The 11,810-nt window shown below is 48.7% G+C and overlaps 1 protein-coding gene across 1 annotated transcript; it reads left to right on the forward strand.

Moving 5' to 3' along the window:
- Positions 1–92: 92 nt before the first annotated feature.
- Positions 93–11,505, forward strand: KCTD17 (potassium channel tetramerization domain containing 17). Its single transcript, XM_074902443.1, has 8 exons — positions 93–457; positions 4,026–4,851; positions 5,479–5,587; positions 6,978–7,069; positions 8,548–8,643; positions 9,011–9,136; positions 9,784–10,000; positions 11,395–11,505. Exons 2-7 carry the CDS (start codon positions 4,618–4,620, stop codon positions 9,949–9,951), a joined length of 825 nt encoding a protein of 274 aa, XP_074758544.1. The 5' UTR covers positions 93–457; positions 4,026–4,617; the 3' UTR covers positions 9,952–10,000; positions 11,395–11,505.
- The last annotated feature ends 305 nt before the right edge of the window (positions 11,506–11,810 follow it).

The following is an 11,810-nucleotide window of genomic DNA, read 5'->3' on the forward strand; positions in this document are numbered from 1 at the left end:
CCCCTCTTTGGTATGTGTGCCACGGTTGGCAGTACTCAACTGCCCTTCTCCCACCTGGGTTTTGAACCACAAAGTCTCAGCGGTTCTTCAATTTCCTAGCTTTTGGCATATCTTTTACCAGATGCTTAGCTTTGCCCTGATTTCCCTGCAGAGGAGAAATTGAGAACTTCTTCCCCACCATAAGATACTTTCTGGGGTATGCCCTGTTACATCATGTATCAAAAATCTGTCCAAGAGTATCTTCTGATATTCTCCCTCCTTTTAGCTGAGATCTGTTCTCACACTGCAGGCAAGGCACTGGGAACATTGTGGAGACTGAGACTTTGTTTTCAAAGCCTGGAGACTGCAGAAACCTATTCTGAGCCATAACAGATGCTACTGGACATATGGAACAGCTGAGGGGACTTGCACCAGGACTATAAATGTTCTGCAGATCTTTATGTCCCTGACTCAGTGGGTGAGTTTCCTATGGGAACTGAAAACTGGGAAGGGGAGAAGTGGGTATGGATGCAAATCAGTAATGTTGATGACTCTCCTGTGGAAAATTTGCCACAGGGAAAGAGGAATAGCATATCTTCTGTGGGATAGGGCTCATGCTGGCCAAAAAGTAGCCCAGAACCCAGCCCTGATGTAGGAGGAAGGTCACATTGACCTGTGGCTAATGAGACTGTAACTTTTACAGCTCTCTATATAAACTTGAGAATCCTAGGCCAGCACGTGAACTCTTTATTGGTTTATTGGTATATTTTACTATCTGCAATACTTTGTACTGAAGCAGTTTTGGACTCCGTGAAAACAGTCTGGTCAATGGTTCTCCAAAATTAATCCCACTGTCCCTTGTCTCTCATGTCGCTTTTGTCCCTTGCCTTCCTCTTCCTTCCCTACTGCTGCCTAGCAGTCAGCTTGCTCTATTTCACACTTCACTTCCCTGGGAACCTTTTGTTCGTGTGCAAATTTACCCAAATTCCAAAGCAGCCCTTCTTCTGCCAGCACTGCTGTCCCTTCACACTAATGGCCACTGCACAAGAAATGGTAGTCGCTGCAGGGGCTTTTTGTGTTCCTCCCATCTCTCCTGGTCCCAGCTCTCAACCTGGTGCTACATGACTATTTTCTCTCTTCCTCCCAACACTGTTCCATCAGAGGTGCTGAGTGATGCACATACACATACACACTTTCAACGCTATTTCAAATGCAGTTACATTGCTCACAGACCACTTGAAGCACAAGGAGCTGGAGAAGGATAAGCTCGCTTGCATGCCGTGGGACCTTTCTCTTCCTGCTCCAATATGCCTGGCTCAGCTGGCAGTCAGGCTGGGCTCTGTTGTCTCCAAGTGAACTGAACTCTTCTTTGCCCTGTTGGCTTTATGGTATAATGTCACAGCATTACTTGTCCTCCCCTCTCTACTTCCTAGAGAGAGGAGATGATTTCTTCTCTGGTGCCTCATGCCAGTGTGTTCATTAACTAAATGATTGCACAGGTTTAATCTCAGATGGGTGTTTCCAGCCTGTCAGAGCGGTGACACTGTCTGGGCCAATGCATGGTGATCCCTGCTCCCACTACTGCTCCATGATGCAACAATTCCCTAAGAGCAGCTCTGCAACGCCAGTGATGCATTGCATGCCATGTACCCTGCTGACTCGTCAGGCTGCAGTGTATGTATGGAGCGCTGCAGCGTGTAGCTTTCTGCAGGTTTGTCACTGCAGGCCTGCTGGCTGCTGAACCAAGAAACTCTCAGTTTACTCTTTATTTTCCTCAACTCTTGCTCAGCACATCAACTATCTACCCAGTGGCTGTCCAGTTTTTCCTGCCCCCAGTCTGTCTGTGCAATTGTCCCTGTGATTTAACTGGGTATCCAGCAGGGCTGTATGGCATTACACAATCACACTGCCCTGTGTGAGCTCTTGCTGGCTCCTGTCTCTCTCTTTCTGTGCATATGTTTTATATATAGTTATCATCAAAGCAGGAGGAACAGCCATAGGATTACTTAAATTTATTTCTCCCCTGTTCTGTTGCTTGATTTTAATGGATCTTAGAAGGGCATGCTAGTTGTATCTCAGAACTATGTCTGGTGATGATGTGCAAATTGGGCCTGTATTTAGCCCACACCACTGACTCATCATAGCATTTCAGTTGGTAACTCACTCCAGACTGACTTTTCACATAGTGTGGGAAATGTCCTGGTCTGGGGTTTTTTCCAATAAATTTTGTGCTGTATGTTGCAGGAAAGTCAGTTCTGGGAATGGGAGTGGTGTACCTTGACCTCTTTCCTTACTCACAGTAGACCTCTTTAGGTTTACCAACCAGCTTTTCACACCATGGCCCTGGGGTGAGCAAGACTTGAAGTGCTGGCCACAGATTGAGTCTGGTGTTGATGGAAGAAGGTGTGATCTGAATACAGACCAAGACCATCCTTGACCTGTGATCAGCACTGGCATGCAAGAGATTGGGGAAGAAGGCGTTAAGAACAAGAGATGAACCTAAGAAGGAGCAAGAGGCTGAGGGCCTGTGAGAGGAGTAAAGGGAGACAGTGTAAATTCTTGTTAGAAGAAGGAAGAAAACTAAGGCAGGGCAAATTTCTTGGAGGGGGAGATAAGGGGCTATAGGCTACCACCCAACTACTGCATTCGTATCAGAGAGCCACAGACCTCACCCTAATTCTGTTCTGGAGCTGTGGCCAGCACAGACAAGGTCCTGCATCCCTTGCACACCAGAGTGCAGGGCAGAGCTCTCAGATTTGCCATGGTTTGACTCAGCCAGAAGTAGGAGAACAGCAGTCCCATAGCCCAGAACTGTGTTGCACTGTTGATGCTTCAGCTCAGATCAGTGTTAATTCAAGCATCTTTGATGCCCATCACCACTCACTGGGGGCTGGTCCAAGAGCTAGCCACTAATTTGGGCCAATGTCTGCTCCATACAGGTAGGCAAAAATAATTTTTCATCCACTCCCTGTTATTGGTCATTCTAGTGCTGGCCAGCTCCTGGTATAAATTCAAGGAGATCCAGAGTTACTTGGATTTACATCCTGCAGCAGCTGATTTTTTCCTGTGTTTAAATTAGCTGGAGGTCAGCTATCTTGAAACCTTTTCCATGTTACCCTCTCTTTCTCTCCTTCCCTTTTCACTCATCCACAGGAGGAGCAAAGTTCACACTTATATTATCTTTGTGAAGAAAGTCCTGGGTGATTTGGGGGAAGGGTGACTCTGCCTTCATGTCCTGTAATGATAAAAGGGAGTGATTTGTAAGTAAAAGAAGAAGGAAGGACAAAAAGAAAAGGCATATGAGTAAAACATAATGTTTCTCTTTATCCACCCTCTTCCCCCAAGAAATCCCCACCTCAAAAAACAAATATCTAGGTGCAAGAACAGTAAAGTGCCTGCGAGGCACCACAGAGTCTCTGCAGTGCTGCATTGCCCTGGCAAGGAAGAGCCAGAAAGTTGCTTAGATGAAGGAAGGCTTTGGGCTACATTCAGGTGAAACATCAGCCTTTCCATTCTTAATATGCTCAAGCTGCTGGCAAGCACAGCAGTGCTTAGGTGGGAGTGGGAAAAGCAGAGCTGCTGGCGGGAGAGCTTGTTCAGGTTGTGCCTGTGCCAAGGAGTGCATTTGAACAGAGTCCCATGGGGCATGAGTTGCTGAGCTCTAGGCTCAGCCTGGCAGGAGCAAGTGGCAGAGGCTGGGCTAGATTTGGTACAGCAGCATTGGCACATCAGCCTCAGCGGGATGATGGGTGCCTAGGGCAGAGGGAAATCTCCACACAGAGCTAAGTTAATATCTGAGCGCCCTGTTACCCAGACACAAACCGGGATGGCAGAAGCAGAGGGGAAGGATGCAGGGGGGCTCTGTCTGGCATGGTTTGTGCTGGTAGGGCAGCACAGAGGGCAGTTTGCTGAGTCAGCAACTCTTCTGAATTGAAAGCAAAATTACTCCTGCTCTCTGCCAGCACTTCGTGCAGATCCAGGATACAGTTCCCAAGAAGCATCCCTATGTACGTTAACAATAAAGCAACTGTCTGCCCATTTTGCAGCAAGGACAGCGTGGCAACTGATGCAGCATTGAGCTGTGAGCCGGGGGTAATGCATCTCCTGAAGGCAAAGCTGTGGAGTACAGCGCTGACAGACTAAATCTGCTGACTGCCAGGGAGCAGGTTGTTCTTCCTTGCTCCAAGGAAGCTTGCAGGCAAGACCCAGGACTGGAAGCATGCACACTACCAGCTGTCATGTAGTACAGTGCAGCCCCCTTCACTGTAGCATCCTCATTAAAGGGACAGCGGGCTGGTAAAACTACAGTGCCCAGCACCCTTCTGTGTATGTCCCTGCAAACTACAGTTCCCAGAACCTTTTAATGAGCCAGAAGGATGTCTATGGAAATAAATAGCGATGATATTTGCATAACACCCTGCACCTCCGAAGTGCTGGCCATCCCTTGGTTAGTGAAAACGGGAACAGGGATAAAGCCAGGGAGCATCAGTGCTGTGGAGCTGCGGTTTTGCCCACTCAGGACTCCCTTGGCAGTCACAGGGATGACCCTGGCCCCCAGGAAACACAGCTGCTGCGGAGGGAGCGGCAGATACTAACTACAGATCCCGGCATTCTCCGGCAGACAGCACCGGCGGCTGCATGCTGGAAGGGCTGGGGAGTGTGAGTATGAGAATGGAGGGCGGGGAGGAGATGCAGGACTCCGTGGGGCTCCGCTGCACCTGGGACATCCCGCCACTCGCTGGCACCCAGACCAAGTGGGTGAGGCTCAATGTGGGGGGCACCGTCTTCCTCACCACCAGGCAGACCCTGTGTCGGGAGCAGAAATCTTTCCTGTGTCGCTTGTGCCAGGGCGAGGAGCTGCAGTCGGACCGGGTAAGGCAGCTGGGTTGCCTCCTGGACTGTGCCCCACCGAGCATGGGGAGGGCTGGAAGGGTGCAGGGATGGAGCTAGACTCCGACAGCTGCAGGAGTGACTGAGTGAAAAATGCCTGCTCTTTCTCCCCCCCTCTCCTGGGAGGGATTTCCCCTTGCCAGATACCACTTTGGTGTGTTGTAGCCTGGCACCTGTCTTCCCAAGCTGGGGTAAAGAGAGGCCATCTCCCCTCCACCCCTGCTCTCCTGCCTCTCTATCACCCCACATCCCCGGAGTCTATCTCCCAGCTGTATCTGCCTGACTCAGCCTTGTCCCCTATAAGGGGGTTTTCTGCTCTCCCACACCAGGCCTGTACACACAGTAGCAGGAGACCGGCCTATTTTTTTGGCTTTCTCAGTTGGGCTGATCCATGCTGAGGTGGGCATGCTGAGCATACCAATACAGGAGTTAAAATCCAGGCTGGGCTGACTTGGCTAGGGACTCTCAGGGGCCCATGGTTTCCAAGGAGTCTTAGAAATAGTGGACATTTTTGCTTAGGTTTGTATTTTCTTATAGTCTGGAGCATTTGAGGGTTGCTTACAAGCTTCCCATGGGTTTTTTCTCCTTGTGGTCTATCTCTGTTGCTAGGATGAGACTGGTGCATACCTAATAGACCGGGACCCCACTTACTTTGGACCCATCCTGAATTTCCTCCGTCATGGGAAGCTGGTCCTGAATAAAGATATGGCTGAAGAGGGTGAGTCTTGGAGCTGAGAAACTTCACATTTAACATCACTGCTATAGCCAGGACACAGTAGGCTTGTTGTGTTTCATTCTCCTTCTGGAGGTTGATGTGGCGTGATTTGAGAGGGCTATCCCTGCAGCTCTTGGAAAGCATACCGATGTTTCCTTTACTAAAGTGGTTCAGAGTAGGTGAGGAAGGCATTCTACAGGTGGTGTGGCTTCAGGACTGTTTGTTCAGCAGAGATGTCACAGAGATGGAATTAAGCAAGATCTCTCAGCCTCAATAAACCATTTTCTTTGTATTTCTGACCCACTTTTAATCGGGCTCTGCGACTGAGTTTTCTGTTAATGACTGTTTCTAGTTAGGAATGAAAACCCAAAGAAATTAAATGAAAGACCAGACAAAACCAAGCTCATCTGTTCTACTGACTGTAATAAAGACCATCATTAATCAGTGATATGCAATGTGTGCTACTAGTGCTCTGATGGACTGTGGGCTGCAGCAATTCCAGTGGAACAATCCAATCCCTCATTCGAGGTTGACAGGGAGTCCAATAGGATAACTCAGTAACGTTACAGTGTTACCAGACAGCAGCCCCCAACACCTTGTTATTTTTTGGATGCTAGAGTCTAACAGGAAGCCAATTTCAAAGATAGGCTGTGCTGTCCATCCCTTGCCGAGCACAGTTTCTACATGTTCATTAGTCTTCTTGCCTCTCTCTCTCTGACATATTTTTACTGATTACAAGGAGAGTTTTCTTCAGAATAATCTTATAATTCCAAAAATATATCTAAGCAATGGTACAGAATTGTAATGAACACAATTCTGAGGTGTTTCCTACTTGACATTTCTTGTAATCCTGAGGTCAGACAGAGTTCATCCACAGGTTTTAACATCGAATCTGAAGCATAAACAGGAGTCTCATTCATAGCTTAACATTGCCTTTTATTCCTGATGCAGACACTCAGGGTGGCATAAAACTAACCCGTTAGACAATTCATGGCTGAATGAAAGACTCAGAAGAGGTCTGAGTGTGTCAGGTAGTGAAGGATATCTAGTGGTCATTGAGAGAGGCTGAAACCTACATTTATTCTCTTTGGCCAGTTATCTGGTAAAGGTATTAGCAGTCCTTGGCATAAGCCTTCACTGGCAGTGCCTGTTTCTGTAGTAGCAGGCAGCATAAGGAAATTGGGGTGAGCATTAAAAATTCAATGCAGAGAACCAGGGTTCAATTCTCTGCATTAAAGAGTTTCAAGCAACAGAAACATGTTAAAAAGTGAGACTGCAGTGTCATTTCTTCCTATGGGCCTTGGGAAGCTCAGAATTGATCTTTTGCAAGCCAGAAAATGAAGACAGGCTGTTAACTTGCTGGTTGTGTGGTCCTTCTCTCTTTCCTTCTTAGGAGTGCTAGAAGAAGCCGAGTTCTATAACATTGGTCCTTTAATCCGAATAATAAAGGATCGACTGAAGGAGAAAGACTACACAGTAACTCAGGTATGGAGAGAAATGGCAAGCAAAGATAGAGTGGGGTGGGCAAAGGAGGGAATGTGGAAAGGGAGAGGTGAGCCTAGAGGGAGAACAGACTTGGGAGAAGCAGCAAAGGAATGGAAAGAAGTAACTAATTAGAGTATATGTGCTAATGTCTACGTAGCAAAACCTTGCAGGGGTGTGCTGGTTTTGGCTGGGGTAGAGTTAATTTTCTTCATAGGAGCTAGCATGGGGCTATGTTTTGGATTTGTGCTGGAAACAGTGTTGGTAATTCAGGGATGTTTTAGTTACTGCTGAGCAGTGCTTACAAAGCATCATGGCTTCTTCTGCCTCTCCCACCACCCCATCACTGAGTAGGCTGGGGGTGCACAAGAATCTGGGAGGGGACACAGCTGGGATAGCTGACCCCAACTGACCAAAGGGATATTCCATACCATGTGATGTCATGCCCGGCATGTAAAACTGAAGGAAGAAGAAGGAAGGGGAGGACTTTTGGAGTTATAGTGTTTGTCTTCCCAAGTAACTGTTATGCATGGTGGAGATGGCTGAATGCCTGCCTGCCAATGGGAAGTAGTGAATGAGTTCCTTGGTTTGCTTTGCTTGTGTGCACAGCTTTTGCTTATTTATTAAACTGTCGTTTTTTCAACCCATGTGTTTTCTTACTTTTACTCATCTGATTCTCTCCCCTATCCCACTGGGGCGGGGCGGGGCAGTGAACAAGCGGCTGTGTGGTGCTTAGTTGCCAGCTGGGGTTAAACTGTGACAGGGGGACAGGCTACTACCATTTTAGTTACAATAAACAAGATACAGGCTTTTTTTGCATCCTCAGAAGTAATGCTGAGTGTAGCCCCTGAAATCAAATCAGCTTCTCTAGCTGTTGGAAGAAGGCAGCTGTTCACTGTTAATTATAGAACAATGTTTGTGAGGAGAGCAAAGGTGTCATGGGGAGGAGGAATCTAGTGTGGGGAGTCCTGGGAGTGTAATCACAGTAAAGGGTATGGGGGTACCTGTAGAGAAACCTCGAGGAAACAGATGAAGAGATGTCTGTGGAAGAGTCAAATGCAGACAATGAGGCATAAGGAATCAATCTGTCTTCTGGGAGAGTTGGCTGATATCTCACTTTTCATCATGTCCTACTCAGGTTATAAAGCCTCCAGCCACAGAGTCACTTTGTGTTCACAGAACCCAATCAGCATTTGCATAAATTACTTTGTAACAACAAATGCAAACTCCCCATTGAAAGAGCCCGGTGTCTTCTGGGGATAATGCATGAAGCACACAGCTCAGTCCCTCGTCTCCAGAAGAGATACTGTTTTTCTTGCTCCCTGTGACAGATGGTATTAGTGGTTTTCACTCCCCTTTAACCTGGGACATGGGGAAGAGGACAGGTCTGTCAAGGAGGGCTACTACAACTTAATTCTGCAGGAGGGCAACAGCCTTTAGCATCTGACCATTGTCAACATGCTCTGCAATTTTGCTGTCAGGTGCCTCCTAAGCATGTCTACCGTGTGCTACAGTGCCAGGAAGAGGAGCTCACTCAGATGGTTTCCACTATGTCAGATGGATGGTGCTTTGAGCAGGTATGGAGAAGGTAAATGAGAGTTGGAAGGAGTTGTCTTTTGGGGAAAAGATCACAGATACCATACTGTCCCCAGGCAAAGCACTTTCCCTTTCTGAGAGTATTGGGTCAGTCATTGATAGTGCTGTCACACTCTCTTGCCCTTTCTCTGGAGGTTTAGAGGATACTGTGTGAGATTAAGTTGTTTTGCATCCTGGCTGGCTCCTCTCCCGGTTCTCTGCGCTGTCTCCTCAGCTCAGTTATGAGGCCTTTCTACTGGGGGTATGGATTGGACTCCATGCTACATGGTGGGCTTTCTGCCTTGCTTCTAGGTGGAGTGGATGTTTGCAGTAACATGCGCTTGTGATTCTTTCTCTCATCTTTTCTAGCTTGTGAACATTGGCTCATCCTATAACTATGGAAATGAGGATCAGACAGAGTTCCTGTGTGTGGTCTCCAAAGAGCTGTACAACTCCCACAGTGGCCTGAGCTATGAGCCCAGCCACAAAGCCAAGGTGAGACCAGTTTTGCTATGGTCCTGCTCCCATTGCTTATGAGATCTTTCACTCTTGTTTGCTTCCTCTTTCTTTCTTCTCTTCACTGGGACTGTGGGGCACCTCAGTGGTGGAATACAGGGGCTTGTCCTGGTGTTTAGCACCATGGAATTACACCCATTGCCCAAAAGGAGGGGTGCGTGTGTTGAGAGTGGTGGTGTGCGGCTGTGTGTGGCAGATGTCTTTAGCAAGTGGCCCTGGCACTTCTCATGCTACTCTAACATATCCACCATGTCTCCTTATGGCCATGCTGTATGTGTCACTTTGCCTCTAGGGTGTGATTTCTCTGAAGGTTTTGCAGTGTTCTCTTTCCTTTTACTGAGTCCCAGCCTAAGGGGCTGGAGATCACCTTCTCCACTTCTGAGGGAAGGACAGAAATGTGTGGCACTACATCCTGTAGTCCTAGATACAGGAAGGAGCACTAGTGACTGATGGCAATTGTTGGACAGTGGGATCATAGCACCTGCAAGTGGGTTAGATAGCTCTGACATGATGCTCCAGAGGAAGACAAGTCTCTTTGCTCCTTGACCCAGAGCTGTCTTGGCCATGGGGAAAGATCCCTTTTTATTCCAATGTTGTGACCATTGCTTTATTCCCTTGTGTGTCAGAAAGAGTTGCCATGTCTCATCTTGCAAGTATCTCCACTCTTTCTTCCCTTTGTCCTGCATGCTGGGCCACAGAGCACAGAGGAGGACCCGGAGGAGGAAGAGCAGGAGGTGGAGGAGAAGGCAGAGGCAGAAGCAGAAGCACAGGAGAAAGATGCAGCAAATCCTTGAGGAAAATTATAAAAATAACCCCTCAAGCATAGACCCGTCCACCTTTCTGGTGAGAGCTCACAGCTAGCAGCAGGGAAGGACTAGGGCAGGTGTGGGGTGTGGGGGGAAGTCCACTCCCAGGAGCAGGAGTCTCACTGAAGTTAAAGCTGACAGGGGAGAGCTGTTACTGTGGCTGCTGCTTTGTATTTTAAACTGTTTGGTTTATTTAGGGTTATTTTTTATTTGCAGACTGTCCATCTATTTGGGATTGCACTAAAATCTTTCTTCCTCCGGACCCTCCCTCCTGCTCCCCTCCATGTCCGTCCCAGCACTGCCACCTACCTCCCACCCTGCCCCACTCCCCAGTCTCCAGCATCCTTCCCTCTTCTGTCTTTGCCTCCCAGAGCTCAGAGTCATCCCTGCCCGGGGCCCTGTCTGTCTCTGCTCCTCACTTTTCCTCCTCTGCAGGTGCGTTACCTGTCTGCACTCTCAGCTCCTGCCAGCCTGAGCTCTGCATGAGTGACTCACTTCCCTGTTGTGGGTATGGCCCTGGTTTGTAGAGCATGGGGAGGGAAAGGAGGGAGGGGAGGTTCACTCATCCCTAAGGTGTTTTTTTTGGATTCTCATCCTATGTGTGCCTTTACCTGCCAAGCAGGCCCTATGGCTCCAGACCAGAGGCTCTGGCAGCATAAAGGAGAGCAGAAAGGAGAAAAGAGGAGTGGAAATGAGTGCAAAGCAGGCAGGGGCGGCATGGGGAAAGGGGGAAAGTCTGCCACGTGTCTGCCTGACACACATGCCGGAATGCTTCTCCAGACTGCTGTCCGCAGCTCCTTTGCTGGCCAGCCTGAGAACAGTTTGCAGAAGGCGGCCTGTTATTTTTGTTATTTTCCCCTCCTGCTCTCACTTCCCTGGGCTTTTCTCCACCACCTCTGTCAGGGTGAGAGCACGGTGAGAGATGGTGGTGAAAGCAGAGTGGAAGCAGCCAGTTCCTGCTCCACATGCTCTTGCAGCTGTGTGCAGAATAAGTCTCTGTGCTCTGCCTCCTACTCAGGGAGCCTGTCTGGCCAGCATGCATGGGGCTGGGTACAGAAAGCTTTGGAAGGAGGATTCCTCTCTCAAACTGGAAAATTGTGGGGCTCTTGTTAAACCAGAGCTGCTTAGTGCCACTCTCTGTCCTGTTGGAGAGCACTTGTTAGCTGGCTGACATTTTTCTCCGCCTCTGTTCAAAAGCCTCCTGACATGGCTGTGAGACCTAAGTGTTACTCTTAAAAGTCAGTGTGTGTTAATCACATGGACTTTTCCTTCCTTTGTCTCTGATCTCTCACCCTCACTCCTCATCTCTTTACCTTTTCTTCTGTTCTCATTTCCTTTGTAATTTCCCTTTTCCTGTTTCTCACTCTCCCCTCCATGCTCAGTCACTTTTTTTCCCTGCTGTTGATTTTGTTTCTTTCTCTTCTTCTCTAGCTGTTACAAACCAGAGGTCTGAGGATGTGATACCAACACTCCACTCTAGCCTTTTCATTTCTTGTTTATATCTTTATTTTTGTACTGCGGTGAAAAGCAGCCCCTTACCCCGCAGTGACACCCCCTAGCCCCCCTCACTCTTGACCAACAGTCATTCTTTTTTACAAACTCACCTCAGAGGCCTGCGCCTCCAGCCCTGGAGGAGGGCAGATGCTTCTTGGAGCCCCTGGGCTGCTGCAGGGGCTGGAGCCCACGTCCCCCTTCTCCGCCTAGCAGGCTGGCTTTCCTAATGTCACAGTGCCCCCTGCTGGGGACAGCCGTGCAACTGCAATCTGCGGTCCCTTCCCGAACACCCTGGATGCGGCCGGGGCCCCGACGTGGGGCGGCCGTGGAAGGACCAGTGCTCGCCCTTTTGC

This window comes from Athene noctua, chromosome 3, assembly GCF_965140245.1.
Source record: "Athene noctua chromosome 3, bAthNoc1.hap1.1, whole genome shotgun sequence".
Taxonomy (NCBI): Eukaryota; Metazoa; Chordata; class Aves; order Strigiformes; family Strigidae; genus Athene; species Athene noctua.